This window comes from Culex quinquefasciatus, chromosome 2 (assembly GCF_015732765.1).
Source record: "Culex quinquefasciatus strain JHB chromosome 2, VPISU_Cqui_1.0_pri_paternal, whole genome shotgun sequence".
Taxonomy (NCBI): Eukaryota; Metazoa; Arthropoda; class Insecta; order Diptera; family Culicidae; genus Culex; species Culex quinquefasciatus.
The window spans coordinates 59,347,106-59,371,217 of record NC_051862.1 but is presented as its reverse complement, the minus strand read 5'-3'; the positions used below and the strand labels follow the sequence as shown (position 1 = coordinate 59,371,217).

Genomic DNA, 24,112 nt, shown 5'->3' with positions numbered 1-24,112 from the left:
TTTATGCTCCTTGAAACACACACCACGGCCACCCCCAGTCTAGAAGCTGTTCGCTAATTGTTGAATGCTCGCTCCCTGGCGGAGCAGCAGTTTCGCGATGTGGTGTCAGAGACGGGGCTTGAACGAGCCGCCGGCCGGGAAGGGGGTGAAAAAAACAGGAGAGGGAAAAGTTTTTCCACGCTTTTCTGTTTGCTAACCTTGGGCAAACACGCGCCCGTAGTGGAGGAGAGAACCGCAGAACCCATCCCTCCTCTGGAAGAGCGGGCTTTATCTGAGGGTGACGGGAGTGCTCTCAAACGATAGGGTTGCTAGTACAGAAAAATACGTTTAAAAATAACAAGATTCATGAACCAAATACCATGTTATGAATCTTAACAAAATGACTTTGTTTTTGCTTCGTTTGGCATTGTTTAGGTTTTTTTTGTTCATTTTAATATTTTCCTTTTTTATTAATTGAAAAAGATTTGATAAAATCACAGAATGCCTTGATTAGGTTTGGTGTGATACTGGAATAAAAAAGCTTTGTAAGCGAATGATTCTGGGTTCGATTCCCATCTGCTCCCAACGAGAAATTTAAGAACACTTAAATTTGAAATGATGAATATGAACGAAAAATCAAAGTCGCTCGACAGTTGCAAAGTAACCGCCGACCTTACAAGTCGCATTCTCAACGCCAGTCCGCAGTTTTTGTGCGCGTCGCCGCTTTTTTTTAAAATGTGCACCGTAGACAAAAACAGTGTGGTTCTGGATTTTTGTCAACTCCAAAACCAACCAAGCCCAAAGCTTGTAAAAAAAATTCTCGCAGACCTTCAAGTAAACCAAGAAAACTTGCGAGCATTGCAATTATGCAATAGAAGAAAAATAGCCGTGTTGCAGTTCGCCGACTCAGCAATGGCCTCGTCCATCATCGACAAACCTCTGGTATATCAGGGTTGCAAAATCCCGATTTACCTGGACAACAACGCTACGGAAGTTCGTGTGCTTGACCTACCCTTAGGCATAAGCAATGATGACATAGTCAAAGTGATGAGTAAATACGGCGAAATTTTGACCATCACCAACGACCGCTGGATTAACTTCTTCCCAGGAATCCCAAATGGAGTTCGGACCCTGCGGATGTTGTTGAAACAGCCAACGCCGAAATCAATCACTGTAAACAATGCTGCTGCAGCAGTGACGATTATAGGCAAAAAATCGCTTTGCAAACTCAAAGCAAAGAACAAAAAATGTGCGGATTCGAGTAAAAAGGTGAACCAAAAAAGCAGTACACAACCGATTGAACCCGAGCCAAGCAGCAGCAGCAGTAAAAGCAACAACAGTAAACCAGAACAAAATGCAATGGAAACAAGTGAAATTGATGAAGAAGACAACGATGGATTCGAGACCGTGCTTTCTAAGCACACTCGCAAAACCCGGAAGCGCTTACAGGCATATTTGGACGCGGATGACGAATTAACAACAAAACGAAGAGATATAGCTGCAGATGAAACTGATGAAGAAGATGAAGATGTCATAAAAGCTAAATATTATAAGAAAAAGTGTTGTGAGCAAAGCAAAGTAATCCACTTTAACGACCCCCGGGTCTTTTGTGGTCTCTGTTGCAAGTTTCTGCTCATTTCTAGGCGTCCGAAGGTTATGTGTGGTGAGTCACTCAAAACCTCTTTTACGTAAATGGACCGACGTTTTACTTCCCCATCCGATAGAAGGCGTGGTCAGGCAAATCTCGTATCGAAAAATGCCACCGGGTCCGTCTGGGATTGAACCCAGGCCATACTGGGGTTTTAGAGGCTACCACGCTAACCACTAAACCACCGGACCCGGTTATATTTCAATCTTTGAAGACAACATTTAAAAAGGGCTTAAGATGTAAAATTAGTCTAGAGTTAAAAACTTTGATAATATTTTTATTAAAAAAATCAGATTTTTTTCAGTTTTTGACAATAAATATCGGATAAATAGTTTTTTAGATATAGATAATTGAAAATTAACCCTTTGAGACTCGGTCGTTGTCGCGTCGCGCTCCGTGCTTTTCATACATTTTCTGCGTGATTTTTTTGAACAAAAATTACAATTTTGGTTTCGATCGATTGGTTTTATCGTGGATAAACAGGGGATTGTGTAGTTTCAGTGTTTATTCGCGTTTAAATTTGTTTTGAAGTGATTTTGATTCGAGATCGCTGTAGATGAGCCAGCCGCGGAGATGTCATGGCGGCCGATCAATTTTTCGGCTTGCGTGCGTTGGTATTGGTGAAGTGATGTGACAGGAACAGAAAAAGAAAGACTAGGACGGCCGCCGTCTTCGGATGTTCCACCGGCTTAACGATGGGCCGCTTGCCGGTGAAAGTGTTTGTGGAGTTGTGCTCTCTCCCAAGAAGAAACTCAGATTCCCCAAATGTTTTTCCGAGTGCAATGGAGCCGGGTGTGGGAGGAAGCATCCACGGACGAGGCCCGGGCTATTTGTGTTCGATCTCAGCGCGCTGCTATCAAAGCAGGCTTCGCTACAAATTTGAGTGTAGTGGTAGCGCTGATGCGCAAGCGAAGGAGGGGGATTCTGCTGTTGGTTTTTGACAGAAGGGAAATGACGAAGGGTCATTTTGTGTAAGGGCACAATTGGCTTGTACAGACTTTAGAAAAAAGTCTGTAGACTTTTCGATTGGTCGCCGTCGTTTGCATCCCCCTTCCTTCCCCCTATTCCTTTCTCCCTTCCTTCTTATTATTGTTTACGTTTGTTTTTATGTTTCAGCATGGTATGAAGGTAATCTATTATATAACTTATGGTAAATTGAAAAACATTGTTATGCTTATTTATTATTACATTGTATTTTATTATATAACAAAGATATTATATATTATAAATTTCACTTAATATCTATTCACTATTCACTATAAATCCTATTTATAGTAATTTCCATGTAAATCATTATCCAATACTTTTTCCTTCATCCCACCATTCACCCATACCATAAACGATCAAATTGCATAAACTAATGACACTTATAATTTCAGCAATGGAACCATATGAACCATTTGTCCATTAAAACAATGTTATTTGTTTCACAGCTTCCTGGAATCAATTTTAAATTTACTTCTTATTTGTATTTATTTTTCTACTATAATTTCCATATTCCCTCTCCTACTCCTTTTCCTTTATCCTACAATTCCTCAAATCAATATAATCAAATTGCATAATCTAATGAAAATTACAACTTCAGCAATGGGACCGTCTGGAGTGCTTGATTTTTAATGATAGTTAATTATTTTACAGCTTCCTGGAATTATTTTTAAATTCAATGCTCAATTGTATATAACTTTTCACTATTTGATTCATTTTAATCCTAATCCGATCCTTTATCCTACCCTTCCCCTATACTACATATGATCAAATTGCAAAATCTCACGACACTTACAAAAACTGCACATACAAAACACACACCACATCAAAACTGATCCGGAGCGTTTGGTACGGTATGTCCACGCATCCTTCCTCCCCTGTAGATTCTGTGAAATGTGATCCGTTCACAGAATCCTCTCTGCGGTTAATGCAACGCAGTAGGCCTGGCCGCTTTTATGAGTGTAATACGTTTCGGGGATGCTCGAATGTACTACAATCATTAATATTGACAAGAAAGAACATGTGGCGTAATCTAATCACATGTTCTTCCAGGATGCTTTCTTCGGACTGGCTGCGCTTGTGTTTGATTAGATGATGATGATGATGATAGATAATTGAAAATTAACCCTTTGCAACCTAACCCCGCCTCTAGACGGGCTTCGATCTGAAAAATAGTCAAATCGCCAAAAATACATTTTTCAACCAATTTGTTGATCTTTAAAAAGCATTGGAAAGAAGAACTCTTCATATTTTTGAAAATTTTAGGGTATGAAGTTTGACTTATTTTATGTGACTTTGTCAATGTTTAAAAAACATATTTTGGGGTCAACTTTGGCTGTGTTTCCTATATTTTAAGTAAAAAGGAGTATGCAGTAATTTAGTGTCCCAGACTATGCCTCAACGCATTTTTTTACAATTTAAATGATAATGGTGCCATTCTATTGCAAAAAATTGTGAAAGTGACTGTAAAAACATGAAAAAATTAGATAGGCAAAATGTAATGATAAGAGGGTGTAAAATAGGCCAAATACTACCAAAAACAAACATAAACTAAACAAGAACAATGTAAATTTAAATACTAAAAATAAAACAAGAAAAACATGAAACTTGAGAAGTAAAGTATTTTGTAGAACAAAAGTGGCTCAAAAAGACTTCCTAAACATTGGGAAAATAGAAATTTTCAAAAAAAAAAAAAAAAAAATTGGGCAGTAGAGGGTTTGGTGTTGTTTGGGTGATAACCAAAAAATCCAGTTTTTCATGTTTTTTTTTCTTGTGGCTGTATTTCTTCAACTAGAGGTTCAATTAAGAATGTTTCTCAGGCATTTTTTTGAAAATTGTGAATTTACTTAAAAATCAAATTTCAAGTGGATGTACCTACAGTTTTGGATTCAACTCCGATTTTGTACCTAAAAATGAAGTGAACCTTTTTGCGACCGTTTTCCAAAGATTTTCCAAAATCTGTGATGTTTTCAAAATTGGCAACACTGCCAAATATTGTTTGCTCTAGCTGCTCATATATCAAAATTGTCTTTTATGGATTCTTTAGAACATGGCAAGAAATTATAAGTTTCAATTAATAAATGTTTTTCGAAAATTGTTTTTTTTTGTGTTAAAATGTGAAATTAAACTAATTGATTAACCTAAGTGGTTGGTGCCTTCCTCGCACGTTACAAATCTTCTCACGAATCTTAAATCTCTTTGAATAACTGAAAAGATCTTTCGATTACCAAACGATGGGTGAAGGGTCTGTAAACAGTTTTTATAAAGATAAGTGAGATCAGGCTTCAAAAAAGTACATAAATAAGTGGTGTGGTTAAGTGGTCACAACTTACGACAGGGTTGCCAACATTTTGGACTCGTTGGAACGGTCTTCCGATTACTAAACCAACGGTGGGGTCGGATGACGGATCCGGACATAGTTAGAATACAGATAAGAAAAACCCGGCTTAAAAAGTATAAATATCACTTAAGTGGCCATAACTAAAGATAGGGTTACCAGACATCAAATTCATCAGAAATTACGTTCTCAATATACAGATTCTAGAATATTTAAATACCATTCTTCACAGCAAAAAATCCGATGGTAAAATCGCATGCAAAAGCATGCACATTACCTTCGTCAAAATAAACACTTAATATTACACACTGCATGTACAATTTTTGCAACACACAATAAAAGTTGCAACCGACGGGATTCAAACCCAGCACCAACAGTAAGGACTGGCGCCTTAGCCCACTCGGCCATCAGACCAATGAAAATCTGAAAGGATAAACGCATATATGAGCTTGACATTTCGGTCAAGTAGGTTTCTCATACTAATGGGCTACATATTTCAGAGTGTAAAATCACATAAATTTGCATAAAATAATGTAATATTTATTTTACACCCAGGCCTTTTACACGCAGCTGGATTACAACTTTTTTAGCTGTGTTGTTTATCATGGAGGCTTGATGGATGAACAAATGACGCAGAATGGCTTCTTTGCTCTACAAAGTTTAAGGCAAATCAAATTCAAAAATAAGGCTGATTTCTGAGAAATTTTTAAAATTATTATTTTTTTGGCCGGGAACCGTGGTGTAGGGGTAAGCGTGATTGCCTCTCACCCAGTCGGCCTGGGTTCGATCCCAGACGGTCCCGGTGACATTTTTCGAGACGAGAATTGTCTGATCACGCATTCCGTCGGATAGGGATGTAAATGTTGGCCCCGAACTAACCTAGAAGGTTAGGTCGATTGCTCAGTCCAGGTGTAGGAGTCGTCTCCCTGGGTCCTGCCTCGGTGGAGTCGCTGGTAGGCAGTTGGACTAACAATCCTAAGGTCTTCAGTTCGAATCCCGGGGTGGATGGAAGCTCAGGTATAAAAAGAGGTTTGCAATTGCCTCAACAATCAAGCCTTCGGACACTTAGTTTCGAGTAGGAATCTCGCAATCGAGAACGCCAAGACAATGCTGTAGGTAGAGAGTAGAGCGAATAATTTGAATTTATTTTTTTTTAGTTTTCTTTCCTAATCAGGGTGTTTTTTTTAAATTTTGTTTTATTCTTGTAATCAAAAAAATAATTTCAAAAATGTCTAGCTGTGATTTTGATTTTTTTTTTCAAACTGGCAACCCTAACAATACTCCACACCATCACCGAGGACCTCTCGTTTTGGCTACCCTCAAGATTTTCAGAGGAGTTTTTCGGTTTGGCTCTGTGGAAAAGCGTCAAACCAGAACCATGAAAAGCTCCTTTCGTTCTGTGTCTCTCTCTGTTGAGCCTGGGCCCCGTTCTTAATTCGCATGTTGCGCGTTTGCTGGCACCGTCGAAAAGCCGGCATGTTCCAGGAGGCTGTGTGTGTATCTTGTCACGTTCCGCCGAAGCTGCTGCGAAGGCTGCGAAGTGGCTGGCAAAATCCAACGCCAAAGCCGGCAGGACCCAAGCCTGGAACTGAAGCTTGTCTGTGCAGTTCGGGCGTATCGTTATGTAGATGAATGGTATACACTTCAAACGGTTGTTTTGCTTTCTGATGAACAAAAATAGGAGAAAAAAATGTGGGGAAAAATGTTTTGTCGTAATGAAAATGTTTTCCATCCAAATTTTAGGCCACACGGCTAACGAATGGAAATTTTATGCATCAAATATTTGAACTAACGAGGGAGTCTATTGTTGGTGATTTTCTTTTAAGGCTCTTGAAGGATAATTAAATTGGAATAATGACATGAAAGCGTGTTCTGCGTTAGAGCAACGTTAAGACAAAGCTCAAACTTTTGGGGTGCTTTTTTGTTCTAGCTTCCTAATTTCATGTTCTAGATTCTCATTCTAACGTTTTTTTCTGAATGTATTTTTTGTGGAATAAGATTATGATGATAAGGGATGCTTATTTAACACTTTTTCAGTTTAATAAGTAACATTAAGATGATTTTCACTATCTTAACCAAATAAAAAGAGCGAATTCCACACATTTCATAAAATTCTCGTTTCCAATCATCAACTCACTTTTTGCTAAGCTTGGATCCAATTTCAATCAACACGTTGTCAGGAAAAAAGGCCCTCGATGGAAATCGCAGTACAACATTCGTGGAAATCCTAACTGCTGACACCATCTCTCTTTCGATCGGTATAAATTACCTACGCTTCTCGATTCCTTTGTGGACCATCATTCAGTGAGGTACTCCTGGATTTTAGCTCCTGAAAAGTGCTTAAAAAGTGCAAAAATGCCTCAGGGCAAGAAAAAGAGGCGGTCCTCACCAGCAGGATCGGCAGATTTGAAGAAGCTAAAGAATGCCGAAGCGCTACCTGCAAAGCCAGGCAGTTTGAGCAAGGACGCTCAAAATTCGTCTGGAAACCAGTACGCTACCCTCCCTGTGGACGTAAGCGAGAAGGAAGAATTTGAACGACGGGAAAAGTTGCCGCCCATTTTTGTGAAAACATCGTCATCGGATTCGGTGCGAAAGTGGCTGACCGGGTTTATCAAATCTGGTGCTTTACGAGCTTCCATTCGCTTGTGTGCTGATGGACTCAAAATTCTGCTACCTACCAGAAAGGATTACAACTACGTCCGGGATTTCCTGAACAACACAAAGATTGAATACTACAGCCATGACGATCCAGGTAAACGCCCCATGAAACAGGTCCTCCGAGGCCTGTACGACATGGATGTGAGTGTGTTGAAAGAAGAGCTCAAAACTCTTAAGTTGAACGTGATCGAAGTCTTCAAGATGACGAGACACAACAAGGACATCAAGTATCGTGATCAACTGTACCTGGTTCATCTCGAGAAAGGATCGACAACGCCGTCTGAGCTGAAAGCAGTTCGGGCAATTTTCAACATCATCGTGACTTGGGAACGTTATCGTCCAGTGCACCGTGACGTGACACAGTGTTCGAACTGTTTGCAGTTTGGACATGGTGGAAGGAACTGTTTCATCAAGAGTCGTTGTGCAACCTGCGGAGGTGAGCACAAAACTCAAGCATGCGAAACAATCAACGAGAACATCGAAGCCAAATGCTTCAATTGCGGCGGCGACCATTCGACCAAGAATCGAAGCTGCCCAAAACGAGCTGAGTTTGTAAAAATTCGGCAGCAAGCGACGACGAGGCACCAACCAAATCGTCGCAAAACACCACCAGCATACACGGACGTGGATTTTCCTGCTTTGGCGTCACCAGGAGCAGGATCTGTTCGAGTGGTTCCAAATCTGCAGCCATTGCCGTTAAATCAGCGGCAAAGAGTTGCAGAGAATACAACACCTCCAGGCTTCAGTCAGCAACCGAGGGAAAACCAACCAACATCAACGGGTGAAGGCAGTAGTGACCTGTTTTCACCACAAGAACTTCTGAACATTTTCATCGAGATGACAACAACACTGCGTGGTTGCAAAACTCGTCAGGAACAAGTAAGAATGCTTGGAGCATTCATCTTAAAATACAGTTCGTAGTTTACTCGTTCTAGTGATTTTGAATATTTCAATGAATTTACTTTTTTTTAGTTTTAAGTTAGGATTAGTTGTTAAAGTGATTTTTTTCTTTTTTACCCAAATGTATTCGATTCAATGCAATAATGTAAAACAATTTGAAGTAAATAAAATAAATGTGATCAGTTAATAATAAAACGAAAAATACAACAAAGATGAAGAGCATTAGGCCATACCACTTAGCATGTAAAAAAAAATGTAATTATTATAAGAAAGTTCAATAAAGACATATTTAATTTAATTTCAATACCTACGCTTCGTAGAAACAAAAAAAAAACGGAACAAGAAGGTTCTTCGTCCTTTCCGATTTGGCTATCGCGATGATGTTTTGATCCGCTTTCAATTGGCCATTGTCTCGGGCGATTCGTCCCGTTGATTGAATCGAAACCGATCGGCCCACGCCCGGGTTTTTTTGGGCAACACTTGATTAGGGTGGTTCAATAATTTTAAGTCTGTAAAAAAATAGATTTAAAAATGAGCATTTTTGCTTAAATTATAAAATAATGTCACACAGATTTGATAGTTTCCATCAAGTTGTACCACCCTAACGTAGAATCCTTCGCCAAAAAAGGACCATTCGCAGGAATTTGAGCGGGCTCAGTTGGCGGCTTATCCGCAACTTGTTTAGTCGTACCGGTCCAATGGTCTTTTACACAGAATACCGGACCGCAGGCTAGAATGAGTGTTTCACCTTGCTCATTCATCGTCGTCTGACTTTTTTTTTGTAGTTGTTTTGCTTAGAAGCCTCCGGTCCTAATGGGTCAAAGGAGCGCTTTTGGAGAGCCTTTGGTGGGCCGGCGGGCGAATGTCCTTTTGGCGGTCGTGTACTCTCGGTATTGATTTTTTTATTCTCTGCGTCGTCCTTTCTCAATCTGGTTGTTAACTGAAATTATGCTGCTGTGTTTTTATGCTTATGATGTATCGTTTCAAGTGAGGCAAAATGGTTGGAAGTGTATTCGTTTTGTAAAAAAAAAAAATTGTAATCTGGAGCAATTCCAGCCCAAAACAAGAAATTTTCAGGTTCTTTTTTACATAATATAAAATGCCTGTTTTTTCAACATTTTTATTTTTAAAACCGCTGTATCCTCACAAGGTTTGGACTTAGGATTATGGTCAATATGTCAATAACTTTTATGTTAAATTGTCTGTGAAATTGATTCTCGCTGTTGGTTTTTCAGTAAACGATTTTTGTTTTTTAGGAGAGTTGTCCATCCTGCTTCCATGAAGGTTTTTGCATTATCAGGGTGTTTAAATCTTCGCGATTTTCTCGGAAATCCTAATTGCTATCACCGAGCAGGATTCATATAAATCTATGTACTTTGTGGAAAAACTAAATTTACACTTACCTTTTTACAAGCCGACGAAATCAGACTCACGGGAACATTCAGCAGAAATTCCCTTCAATTTTAACTTTTCAACATAAAAATAAAAAAATCTCATAGAATTGGCCTGTATTTTTCTTTCAGTGTATTTTTTCAGGAAGCTTGTCAAATTCCCTATAGTATTTAATTTTCGAAAAACGAAAATATTTAAATTACTTACGCCCTTCTCAAATGTAATTCTCAAGTGCAATTGGCTCTATTTACACAAAAATGGCTTATATAAGCTCAGGATGACATGTATACAAAGTTTTGTTGATAGGTCGAGGGTACAACCGATTCCCTAGTAGTAGAATTGCTCAAAATCATTTCAAATTTTAGTCTGCATTACGTTGGTTAAAGGAAAAAAATGATAGAAAATCTGAGTAAACTTTGTCCATCAGTTTTTTAATGCACAAACAACTTGTACTTGAATTACATTTAATTTAATTTTCAACGGCCTTATTTTAAACATAAATAATTAAAATTAAAAATAAATTGTACATTTATTGCACAACAGCACCTTGAGTGAGGGTGACATTGTTCCAAAATGTGACTTAAGAATATTTGAGATGGTTTAACAATGGGTTTGAAATTTTTAACTTTTTGGTAAGTTTATCCAAGTTCTTTAATGTTTTTATTTCGGCGTTTTTTTTGTTACAAAAAAGCAGGTGAGCAGTTCTCTACGGAATCGGTCTTTTTTCTTTAATTTTAATTTTTGTATTTTTTAATCCGACTGAAACTTTTTTGGTGCCTTCAGTATGCCCAAAGAAGCCATTTTGCATCATTAGTTTGTCCATATAATTTTCCATACAAATTTGGCAGCTGTCCATACAAAAATGATATGTGAAAATTCAAAAATCTGTATCTTTTGAAGGAATTTTTTGATCGATTTGGTGTCTTCCGCAAAGTTGTAGGTATGGATATGGACTACACTGAAAAAAAAATGATACACGGTAAAAAATTTTTTGGTGATTTTTTTTTTTTTGTCACAAAAACTTGATTTGCAAAAAAACACTATTTTTATTTTTTTTTGATATGTTTTAGAGGACATAAAATGCCAACTTTTCAGAAATTTCCAGAATGGGCAAAAAATCTTTGACCGAGTTATGAATTTTTGAATTAACGCTGATTTTTTCAAAAAATCGAAATATTGGTCGCACAAATTTTTCAACTTCATTTTTCGACGTAAAATCGAATTTGCAATCAAAAAGTACTTTAGTGAAATTTTGATAAAGTGCACCGTTTTCAAGTTATAACAATTTTTAGGTAACTTTTTTGAAAATAGACGAAGTTTTTAATTTGTTTAAATTAGTGCCCATGTTTGCCCACTTTTGAAAAAAATATTTTTGAAAAGCTGAGGAAATTCTCTATATTTTGCTTTATTGAACTTTGTTGATACGACCCATAGTTGCTGAGATATTGCCATGCAAAGGTTAAAAACAGGAAAATTGATGTTTTCTAAGTCTTACCCAAACAACCCACCATTTTCTAATGTCGATATCTCAGCAACTATAAATCCGATTCACAATGTTAAAATATGAAACATTCGTGAAATTTTCCGATCTTTTCGAAAAAAATATTTTCAAAAATTTAAAATCAAGACTAACATTTCAAACGGGCCAAACATTCAATATTACGCCAATTTGAAATGTTAGTCTTGATTTTAAATTTTTGAAAATATTTTTTTCGAAGTGATCGGAAAATTTTACGAATGTTTCATGTTTTAACATTGTGAATCGGATTTATAGTTGCTGAGATATCGACATTAGAAAATTGTGGGTTGTTTGGGTAAGACTTAGAAAACATCAATTTTCCTGTTTTTAACCTTTGCATGGCAATATCTCAGCAACTATGGGTCGTATCAACAAAGTTCAATAAAGCAAAATATAGAGAATTTTCTCAGCTTTTCAAAAATATTTTTTTCAAAAGTGGGCAAACATGGGCACTAATTTAAAAAAATGAAAAACTGCGACTATTTTCAAAAAAGTTACCTATAAATGGTTATAACTTGAAAACGGTGCACTTTATCAAAATTGCACTAAAGTACTTTTTGATTGCAAATTCGATTTTACATCGAAAAATGAAGTTGAAAAATTTGTGCGACCAATATTTCGATTTTTTGAAAAAATCAGTATTGATTCAAAAATTCATAACTCGGTCAAAGATTTTTTGCCCATTCTGGAAATTTCTGAAAAGTTGGCATTTTATGTCCTCTAAAACATATCAAAAAATAAAAATAATAAAAATAGTGTTTTTTTGCAAATCAAGTTTTTGTGACAAAAAGTTAAATAAAAAATCACCAAATTTTGTTTTACCGTGTATCATTTTTTTTTTCAGTGTAGTATCCATACCTACAACTTTGCCGAAGACACCAAATCGATCAAAAAATTCCTTCAAAAGATACAGATTTTTGAATTTTCACATATCATTTTTGTATGGACAGCTGCCAAATTTGTATGGAAAATTATATGGACAAAATAATGATGCAAAATGGCTTCTTTGGGCATACCGAAGGCACCAAAAAAGTTTCACCCGGATTAAAAAATACAAAAAAAAATCGAATGACCGAAATCTCAGAGAATTGCTCAGGTGAGATTTCAAATTGTTTTTTTGTTTAGCAAACTGGGACTTTTTTTTATCCAGATATCTTATCAAGGAAACGGCTTCACCATTTTTGAAAATACCGTGAAAAATTTATCGAAGAATCCAGTATAAAAAAGACCGTGCACAGCAAAAAAAATGTAGTAATCCAGTTGCGTGTAAAAAGCCTGGGTATAAAATAAATTTTGCATTATTTTATGAAATTTTATGTAATATTACACCCTGAAATATGTAGCTCATCAGTATGGGAAACCTTCTTGACCGAAAGGTCAAGCTCATATATGAGTTTATCCATTCCGTTCTTGATCGGTCTGATGGCCGAGCGGGTTAAGGCGTTAGTCCTTACTGTTGGTGTTGGGTATGAATCCCGACGGCTGCAACATTTTTTTTGTTTACAAAAATTGTACATGTAATATCAAGTGTCTTTTTTCACTAAGGTGATGGGCAACCATCAGATTTATTGTTGTGTGTTTTATACGAAAAACGCCATAAAACAACTTTCTTCGCAACATCCTAAAATTGAAAAAAAAAAAAATAATCGGATAGCTTGTGCAGCGACTCCGACTCCGGCTTCTGGAGATTAATCGACTCCGTCTCTAGCTTCTCCAAATTTAGCGAAAACGACTCCGACTACGGGTCTTCACAAGTATACACAATTCACCATCTCCGGCTCCGACTTCGACTCTCCAACCTGCTATAAACATCACTCAAAATAGAATTAGAGCAGGATTATAGCCTTCCCTCTAGTGAAGAAACCGGGTTCGTCGCCCGTTCCGCACAAATCTCCACTCAATAATCCACTTTGCCTCCTTTTGAAAAGTTAGTTTTCGTAATCGACTTTCCCACCGGTATAAAATTGACCATCCACCGAAATTTTCCCATTTTCCAGCCACACACAATTCACGCGTTTGGAACCTCCCAAAGAGCTCTTGATGGAATTTCCACCGGACACTAAATCTGAAGCGCTCTTTGCACCGGCCCGAGCCGACGGTTGGCATGGCTTGCACAAGGGATGTGCTTAATTCAATTTTCACTTTCCATCTCCGTTCGTGCTGGCTGGCGTAGTTTGTTTGATGTATTTTCTCCCTCGCTTTTCACCCCAAATGTCCACCCTCTTGGTTCGCACTTTTCCGTCCATATCGGATAAAATTTTACCAAGTTTTGCACGTGGGAGTGTGTGTGTGTGTGCGGTTTTCAAAAGTGGAAGTGACGGAGAGATGGCGTAGTCGTCGAGAGGTGATTTGATTTAGTATTTATGAACTTTTCAACGACAGTTTCGGGTGTTGGGCGTAGGTGCTTGGGTCGGGTCAGGTTTCATGTGGTCATGGGCAAAAATTTGCTTAGGACAATATCGTTGAGGTCAACACCAGGCATTGATACTTTATTTTTTAAAGGTTGGGTGACTTTTGGCCAACCTGTGCTTATGGTTTTTTGGTGGTTTTTTTTCGGAGGCTATTGATTTGGTTTTCAGTGTTAAAAATCAAACTTTTGTGAAATTTACTGCTCTTTTCAGCAATATTTAAAATGAGCCTCACATTTGAAAACGATAGAAAACGAGTGTTTGTCATGAATATAACCTGGAATTTTGTTTATACTACGAATTTGATCAATTTCCACCATCGCCAAGTTAGTGCTCGTCACCCAATCAGCAGTAATCATTCATGTGCATTGTCCCAATCGTAAATATTTGCTCTATTTGTCAGCTGAGTGCGCTTCCGTTCCCATTCATCGTAGTGGGGATGACTTTGTAAACGACATCGTTTTCCAAGCACCAATTAGAGTGCTTTGTTTGTCCAACATCCACTGAGGAGTGAAATGGGAAGAGGTCCCCGGGAGTGTGCCAAAGTGTGCTAATTGACCACGTGCAAATATTGATCCGCACAAACACACTCAAGATCACTCATCACTGTTTTTTTTGTTTTTTCCCTCCTCTTAAAACAGCGCCAGCTAATGGAGGCCTACATCCGGCAGAAACGGGCCACGCCCGGGATGGTCCAGGCAAGTGACCTGCAGCTCGTCCGGCCCATGTCCGCGGTAAACCGAAACGGGCGCGAGGTGCACGCGTACGATGGCCCAATGCAGTTCATGATGTCGCCCAGCAATCCGGACCAGATCATCAGCAGCAGCGGGTCGCCGACGACGGTCACGACGACCGGAACGACGACGACGACGGGGTCGGTCACGACGACACCGACCTCACCGTACAGCGACGGTAAGGACGACGTTTACTAACTTTTTGAAGAAAATTATTAACATTGCCATTCAATGTGTAATTCAATAATTTCGAATGCTTGTCCACAGCCACCCTGGAAAAACTCACCCCCTCCTCACAGGACAGTGAAGACGAGGAAAGCACACCGGTGGACATTCTGCCCTCCTCGAACAGCTTCGACCGGCACAGCGACGGCCACCTGACGCACTCGGCACCGATTTCACCCGCCCTGAACAACAACGTCAGCAGGGACAGCCAGCAGGACAGCGGTAGCAGTGGCAACCTGAAGAGCATGGAACACTCGTCGCCGCAGGCTAGCGGCCATAACGACGCCGAGGGGGACGTGGCCGGGCCGATCGAACAGTGGGTGACGCAGCCGGCGGCCCAGGGAGTGCTGTACAAGTGCCGGATAACGCGCGACCGGAAGGGCATGGACCGGGGGTTGTTCCCGATCTACTATCTGCACCTGGAGCGGGACTACGGCAAGCGGTTGTTTTGTTTGGCAGGTAAGGGGGAGAGAAATTTACCTCAAAATTCAAATTAATTAATTATATTTTGAAATATTGATTAAACAAACATTTAACAAAAAATATACAACGCATCACACCCACAGAGTTGAAATGTGTGTTTGTGAAATTACACAATTTCCGCGAAATCCCATGAAATTGAAGGATTTCTGGAAATCAATGCATAAAAAACAAATTTTACATATATTTTATGCACAAATGTTTTGAGTGTAAGTTTGATTAGTTTTCAATTGAAACCCCTAAAAATAAGTATTCTTAAAAAATCAATTCTCATTGCAGTAAAAATGAGTACAATCGATTGTAATCATTGTATTTTGTTTATTCAACGTTTTAAGTTAATTTTGATACTTTTAGGCATTTTACGAGTTTGAAGATTTGAAACCAGAGATTAGAAATACCCGTAGCACATCAGATTTTTTTAAAGTCTTTATTGATATTTTGTACTTTTTCACAATACCATGTAACTGTTGAAAATGTATAAAGCAATAACACTGACCTACACAAAATTACAAAAATGACTGCGCAGGCTCAACTCGAGAGGAAGCATAAAGTTTGGGGTGCCCAGAATCACGTGCGTTTTGAATTTTTCAAAAATAATTTGTCTGGGCCGAATGGTTTTTCTTAAAAGTTTGTATGGAGAATTAGGGCGGTTCGACGCTCTTGCATACAACCCAAAAATTGCATGCAATATTTAAGAGAACCAAACCGCATTTATGTACATACAAATTTTGGAGAAAAAACCATTCGGCCCAGACAAACTATTTTTGAAAAATTCAAAGTGCCCGTATTTCTGGGGACCCCAAAGTTCATGCTTCGCCTCGAGTTGAGTCTGCGCAGAAATTTTGTTGGACGGTGTAATAAGAACAATGAAAAGATAGTATGTCAATGCGAATGGATCGATGAATCCCCTCACAAGGTCATAAAAGAGGCAGAGAGCAAAAGAAGAACAGCACATCAAGCCTAAGAAATAGTCAATGCGGATGGAGAGCAAATTGAGCTCAGTATCTCCTCGCAAAGACTGGTAGAAAAAGCGCTGAAAATCATAAATGTAAAAAGGTCAATGCAGAAGGAGATCAAATTACACTCTCCCTTCTCGAAGACAAAATAAAAAGGATTGTTTTCAAAATATAAATTCAAAATCCAAAAATGTTGATTCATCTTCGATTTAGAATTTAGCTTTGCTCCTTAAAATAGTATTTTTGAATTTTTGATTTGGTTTTTTTTTAAGATTTGACGAAAATGCTTTTTGTTGTGCTAAAAATACTTTTCACGTAACTGTATATCGGAATTTCAAGAAAATATTTTTTAACGAGCCCAAACAGGCTTGATCCCAAGTCTTGAAAGCGACATAAACTTTGAATAATATTTGCAACGGAACATACAAATAAAAAAAGGAAAAATTTAAAAATACCTATTCTGGGAATTTATGTTTTAGTGAACAACGATTTCATACACAGTAAATAAACATGGTAATATTACATCTGGGAAGGGGTACATCTTTTATGTCAGAAAAAATGTGTAATTTTACCACTATTCTGGTGAAATGTCGCGTTTTCTGTCTAAATTGAGATAAAATTACATCATAAAAGAGGTAATATTCAACCTGCTAAAATTACACCTTCCAAATTTACACAATTTTTTGCTCTAGACGGGCTTTGATCTGAAAAATCGCCAAAAATCCATTTTTGATCTTTCGCATTGGATAAAATAACTCTTGAAATTTTGGAAAATTTCAGGGTTGGAAGTAAGACATGTTTTATGTGACTTTGCCAATGTTTAAAAATTTATTTTTTTAGGGGTCAGATTTGGTTGAGTTTTTTTTACTAAAATTTCTATATTTTAAGTAAAATGAAGTATGCCGTATTTTTGTGGTGTCCCAGCGCATTTTTTACAATTTAAATGAAAATAGTGCCATTCTGTAGCAGAACATGTGAAAAACAAGCAAAAAATGTGAAAAGTGACTGTAAAAACATGAAAAAATTAGAAAGGCAAAATGTAATGATAAGAGATGGTAGAATAGGCCAAATATTACCAAAAACATACTTAAACTAAACAAGATAAATGCAAATAAAAATACTAAAAATAAAACAAGAAAAACATAAAACATGAGAAGTAAAGTTTTTCGTAGAACAAAAGTTGCTTAAAATGAACAACGTAAAACAAAAATTTGAGCAGTAGAGGGTTAAAAGGTTTCATATTTTTACTCGAGTTTTTAACAAAATATAAACCCGGGCAGACGGTAATAACAAAATTCATGCCATTTCAATAACAAATACTGTTAAAATAACATAAAGTGTTATGGAATCTTCTTGAAAAATTAATTTTTGCATTAGGGTTCAATAACAGTTTATGTTATCATAACAAAATTTGTTTTTGGTCTGATATTGGTTGAAAGCCAAAACAACTTTGGAATAACAGTTTTTGTTATGGAAGAATACCTCCAACTGTTATTGAGATGATCGGATTAGTTGTTAAATTAACAAAAAATAATTACAAAGATTTGTTCGAAGAATAACTATAAATGTTATTAGTCTTTTATTACAATAACAATCCAATAACAAAAAAATCATAACGATGAATAAAAAATCCTGTTATAAATAACATAAAATGATATTGGCCTAGTATTTTCAAATATCAAAAAATGTTATTCCCACGTTTTTTTCCGTCTGCTCGGGTATTGACAAAATGTTGCCTTGCAGGTTAGAACAAAAACCAATTCAAATCTCAATTTTACTTCTCCCACCATCAGGTCGCAAGCGCAAAAAGAGCAAAACGTCCAACTACATCATCAGCTGCGACCCGACCGACCTGTCCCGCCAGGCGGACGGCTTCGTGGGGAAGCTGCGCTCGAACGTGTTCGGCACCACGTTCTTCGTGTACGACAACGGCAAAAAGGACGACCCGGTTAGCCCGCGGCTCGATCTGGCCGTGGTCATCTACGTGAGTTTTGTGCTAGATTTCAGCTGGAGATTTTTTTCTTTTTATAAATGTGGATAATATTTGATTTAAATCTTGTGACTCTCCGTTTTTTTTAGGACACCAACATCCTGGGCTTCAAGGGGCCTCGCAACATGACGGTGCTGCTGCCGGGCATGACCGAGGACGACCAGAGGGTGAAGATCAACTCGTCCGACAGTCACGGCCAGGGACTGCTCGACAGCTGGAAGTCGAAGGCAAGTTTTCCTATACCTACTAGTTTGGCGCAAGATTTTATCAGGTTAACGTCGTGTCACACAGAGAACACGACGAGAGCTCGTTATTGCATTTCACAAGTTTCGCTAATATCGTACACGTGGGCAGAGTGGGTTTAAACGAGACTTCAATAATAATAAACTTCAATTTTGAAAGCAAAATTGCAAATCTTGCTAACGCAAGGTCACAGTAGATGATGTTTATAGTCCACAGCACGGATTTTAATTAAAAATGTAGTTTCATCGTCCTGGACCGTCTTGCCCCCTCACTTCTTTCTCCACCCGCGACGTGACTGCGGCTTCCGGAGCCGGTTGGAAGTTGTGGAAGGCCCCTCGCCCCCACCCCCTACCTGAACCGGAAATTTATCACTAATGCGTGTTTGCGCGTTTGCGCTCCTCTCCAGCTGACTTTGGCTGCCTTGGGTCCCCTCTCCGGTTCTTCGGTTTTGGCGTCACGCGCGCGCCCTCCCGGTGGTGTGGTGTAACTTTACGATATGCCGCTATCGCACGCGAAACAGCAAGCTGCGGAGGAGGATGAGGGAGACTTGGGGTTGGTTATTGGGTTTTGGAGCTTTGTGGGTGGTCTTTCTTGAGCTTGTGACAAGGAGTAAGGAGCGAAGGTTGGAAAAATAGTTTAGCGCAAATGATTTCAAGAATTGAACAGTTTATGAAACAACATATTTCTTTAAAGGACTCGAAATCTTAACTATATTAGTTTAAATTTTTAACAAGATATTTTTTTTTGGTTTTTGACTAATGTATTAGTTGATGCTGAGACTTTGGTTTTTGACATTTTATGTCAATACATAAAACATTATTTTAAAATTTTCAAGATACCTTTTTAAAATACACTCAACCCCCGGTGGTTGGTCACTTTTTCGTTTGACACTTTTTTAGTTTGTACCCCGTTGGTTGGTCAAAGTCAAACTTTAAAGTGACGAACTGTCACTTTTTACACGGCGCTCACGCACACTATCAAAACAAATATTTGGTAGTGTGTGTGAACTCCATGTAAAAGGGGTGTCAAACTAAAAAGTGACCCCGTTCGTTTGACAACAAATGGTGTCAAACCATCGCACAGTGGGAAAAAAGGGCCCAAAAAATAACCGCAACATGATTTCGCGCAAACCATCGATTGCTATACACCAAAAGCTTCGTTTTTGCACCAGGAACAATAATCCGATGAAAAATCGTACTGCACGGACCGGTGGCCGGAGTACAGACCACCGGAAGATCCGGATTTTTGGAAAAAGTGTCAGATTTATCCAATTGTGAACTGATAAGCTTTCTTCTACCATGAATAGTCACGCAAAACAATCCTAGAATAATATTAAATACCATAGGACCCATCGGAACCGGTTCCACCGATCTCCGGTGGCCACATCCGGAACCGCATTAGGAAACAGCGTAAACTAGTCATGCGACGTATGAAACTTCTTGATTTTGGATGGAGAGTATCCTTCAAATGTATTTTTACCTCCGGTGACCGGTTCCCAGGTTCTCCGGTGGCCACATCCGAAGATCATATGTGGTAAATTTCTGAAACCACTCTTGCGACATATCAAAATTCATGTTTTTAAGAGAGGAGTGTATAACTCATGTCCCCATCCAAAATCAAGAAGTTTGATACGTCGCATGACTGGTAAACACTGTTTCCTAATGCGGTTCCGAATGTGGCCACCGGAGATCAGTGGAACCGGTTCCGATGGGTCCTATGGTATTTAATATTATTCTAGGATTGTTTTGCGTGACTATTCATGGTAGAAGAAAGCTTATCAGTTCACAATTGGATAAATCTGACACTTTTTCCAAAAATCCGGATCTTCCGGTGGTCTGTACTCCGGCCACCGGTCCGTGCAGTGCGATTTTTCATCGGATTATTGTTCCTGGTGCAAAAACGAAGCTTTTGGTGTATAGCAATCGATGGTTTGCGCGAAATCATGTTGCGGTAATTTTTTGGACCCTTTTTCCCACTGTGCATCGGGGTTTGAGTGTAGTGTATAACTTGATAACAGAGCTTTTTTACTTCTCTTTTTTTTAATTTTGAACATTTGAATAGCATAAAATAAATATAAAATTGTATGATAAGTTTTAATTAAATTCTTTCGTTTTGATTTTGATTTTTTAAATAGACAGCAAAAAAAGTTGAATTTTGGAATGTTGAAAATTTGGTAGGTTGAATATTACTGCCCACCATTGAAAAAACGGCTAATATCCACTTTTGACAAAAACGAGATATTAGCACCAGGTGGTAGAGGATGTTCCAACGCATCTTCTGGAACTTGAATTTTACTGAAATAGTGTTTAGACTTGGCTGCCGATGCGAAAAACCAAACGGCTAATATGCCACTCTTATGGGAAATTGCCTTGACGGAGATTTTGTGAAAAACACTAAAACGCGTTTTTCTCGGAATACTTGATTTGGCACAATAGCCGAATTTTCAAATATGGGCAGATTACCTCTTTTGCCTTTCTTACTAAAGAAAGGTATAGGGTAAAAAATAAAAAATGTGTAAAAATGTGAACCTGATGAATATTTATCAAAAACTGATGAAAATTCATCATTTTCTGGGGTAAAATTATTCATTTTTTTGACACAAAATCTGTCACCATTTCCTGATGAATATTACCATCATTTTTTTTCCTTGTATGTTGAAAGGAACTAAAATATTTTGGAAACTGAAAAGTTACCTTGTTATGTAAAAATTTAAAGGTTATTTTAGTAATTTTCAGTTCTAGTTTTTCCTGCTTGTTTTTCATCCAAAAACTGTAAAATCGTTATCATTTTACTTTTCTGTTATCCTACAATGGGACCATCCATAAACCACGTGGACACTTTTTTGAAACCTGTGAAATCAATAAATCAATGCACAGAAAAAAATGATGGTAATATTCATCAGGGAATGGCGACAGATTTTGTGTTGAAAAATGTGTAATATTATACCAGGAAATGGTGAATTTTCATCAGTTTCTGATTAATTTTCATCAGTTTCTGATGAATTTTCATCAGGTTTACATTTTTAAACATTTTTTTTATGTAAAATTACTCAAAAAAGAGGAAATATTCAACCAATCAAATTTTCAACCTTCCAAAATTCAACTTTTAGTTCATGTTACCAGAAAACTATTCCCCTAAAAATGTTTTTTTTCAATATAAGTTCCTCAAACAAATTCAAAAATTTGATAAAAAAAACATCTGTTAGTCCGATATTTGGCACCACGAAAGAAGGGCTCTTTAGTGAACAGATATCTGTAAAAAATATCAGGAATGGTTAAATATTGGCTGAAAAAAAAATGTTGTATTTTGGAATGTTGAAAATTTGGTAGGTTGAATATTACCTCTTTATTTGTGTAATATTACATAAAAAATGTATAAAAATGTGAACCTGATGAATATTCATCAAAAACTGATGAAAATTCATCATTTTCTGGGGTAAAATTTATCATTTATTTTGCCACAAAATCTGTCACCATTTCCTGATGAATATTACCATCATTTTGTTTCTGTGTGAGTTAATCGTAATTTCGTCTTATTTGAAGTTTTTGTTGGTTCTCATTCATTATACACGCTTAGATATTTTTACCGAATTCGGTTAATTTTACCGATTATTCTAATTTGGTAAAATCTTACCGAAATTTGGTAAAGAAGTTCTTCATTGCTCATCGTTTTACCGATTTTCGGTAAAACTTTGTTAAGGAGGTATTAGACTATGGCAAACAAACAAACAAACTTGCACTTTTTTTGTGTTTGACAGTTTGCCAAACTCGCAATCTTGTTTGCTGCAAACTCGCAAACATGAACTTGGTTTACCATGACTTTTTTGGCGTTAAAAATTTAGCATACATACTTAGATTTTTTACTGAATTCGGTAGTTTTTACACATCTTCATTACCAAATTTCGGTCATTTTTTACCGAATTTTAGTTTACCAAACTGTTCAGCAGTTGAAAATCCGACAAACTTCACCGAATTCGTTGAAAAAATCAAAGTGTGTATTTTTGTTAATCTTTTAATAACTATATTTGTTAGAAAATCGCTTCGGATTATCTTAAAATTTTCTTTTAAGTGTGGTTTGACAATAATTCAAACCTTTATTACAAGACCCTGGTGTGCCATGTTCCGGTCTGGTGGATGGCGGATGACTTGAGCGAGCGAACGTGCGGTGATTTCCTTCCAGGAAATGTGTCTTCCAGCTTTTGCAGTGTTGGCGTTTTTGACATTCAAATTTAAGTTGGACCACTCGTTTTGGTTCTTAATTATCAAGATTATTCGAAGATTTGTGATATGAAAAATGCTAATCAGAACAAATAAAGTAAAACATATAATGTGACTGTTGTTTTTCGATGTTCAATGTTTGGCAACACTTTCACTAATCCTTGCTTGCTCACCGGGGCCTCGTAGTTTCAACGAAGATTTTCTGCTCTTTTTCTGGTTGTCCCCGACCCGCTTCAACTTTCTCGACCAGCCCTGAACTGATACGGTGGGGATACGGGAGGTAACCCCTCGCCACGTGTCAAGTTTAAGTTCTGACATATCTTTTACTTGGGTCACACGCTCACCGCATTCCCTCACGTAAGATGCATATTTTCTCAATGTGGGATTGTGGGGTCTGCTAATTTATTTAAAATTAAATTTTAATTAGGAAGAATCATGATCCAGTTTTTTTTGTAACAAGTTTATAATGTAAAATTAAAAGTAAAATAAGCAAAAAAGCAAAGAAAAAACAATCTGTCTCACCCCAACTTACCCTATCCATAGCCCAACAGAAATAATTGGAAAAAAGTAACTTTGTCACACATGGTAAACGACCGCAGTACCAAACAGAAGGCGTATGAATATAATGAAGGACCTCGTCGGATGGAGACAGAGCAAGTAATTCAATCCCTGCGGGTCGGCCGATTTATTACACGAGCGAGACGTAGGGATTATCCTTCTCGCATTGATTGGGGGTTATCCTTGCGCAAACCGGGCGGATGTGGAACGAAGGGGTGATTTTATTATGTGGGTTTAGCAGATTTGTGGACTTTTATTTTTCATGTGTTCAGGAGGTATTTTTTACAATAGTGGTCCACGATAAGCTTAACCTTTCTTGTTTTTGTCTTTATTAAGACCGTTGAAAATATTTTTGAAAGTTTAGGCCACCCCCCCTCTTCAAATTCGTCTCGAAAATCGTTAAAATTTTAGTGCAAATAGAAGTCTATTTTTTTTAAATGAAATTTAGATGTACAGGACTTGCAATACTTCATCAATACTTGTTTGATTACCTTCGTTATAGCCCCTGGTAACATTCAAAACATTAAACAAACTTTTTCCAACAATCTAACTTTTGAGAAATCTTATTTAAGAACATCGAAATAAACAACATGCGTGGTTGTTTTTTTTGGTTGCGTGGTTTTGTAAATTTACAGTTTTGCTCATAATTCGAAAAATACAATGAATTCAACGTCGTTTTCGGTGTGATGATGTTATTTGACTTATAAAAGACCCTTGCCTCATAGTTGGTCTAAATCTTCTTAAGCCCAAATCCAAGGGTGGACCATTCTGTTCCCTGGTCTATCTGCCCCCCTGCCCCTACCAATAGAAAATCTGTATTTTATTTGCTCTGCCTTTTAGTCACTTAACATTGTAATATTGTTTAATTTTAGAGTTTAATTTG

General features: G+C 37.6%; 1 protein-coding gene across 1 annotated transcript in view; it reads left to right on the top strand.

The window, feature by feature from the left end:
- Positions 1-24,112, top strand: part of LOC6052171 (protein king tubby 1) — a 55,641-nt gene that overhangs the window by 28,341 nt on the left and 3,188 nt on the right. The window contains exons 2-5 of the mRNA XM_038256503.1: positions 14,468-14,738; positions 14,828-15,244; positions 18,015-18,205; positions 18,301-18,438. Coding sequence (XP_038112431.1) covers positions 14,468-14,738; positions 14,828-15,244; positions 18,015-18,205; positions 18,301-18,438 — 1,017 coding nt within the window. The remainder of the gene's footprint in view (positions 1-14,467; positions 14,739-14,827; positions 15,245-18,014; positions 18,206-18,300; positions 18,439-24,112) is intronic.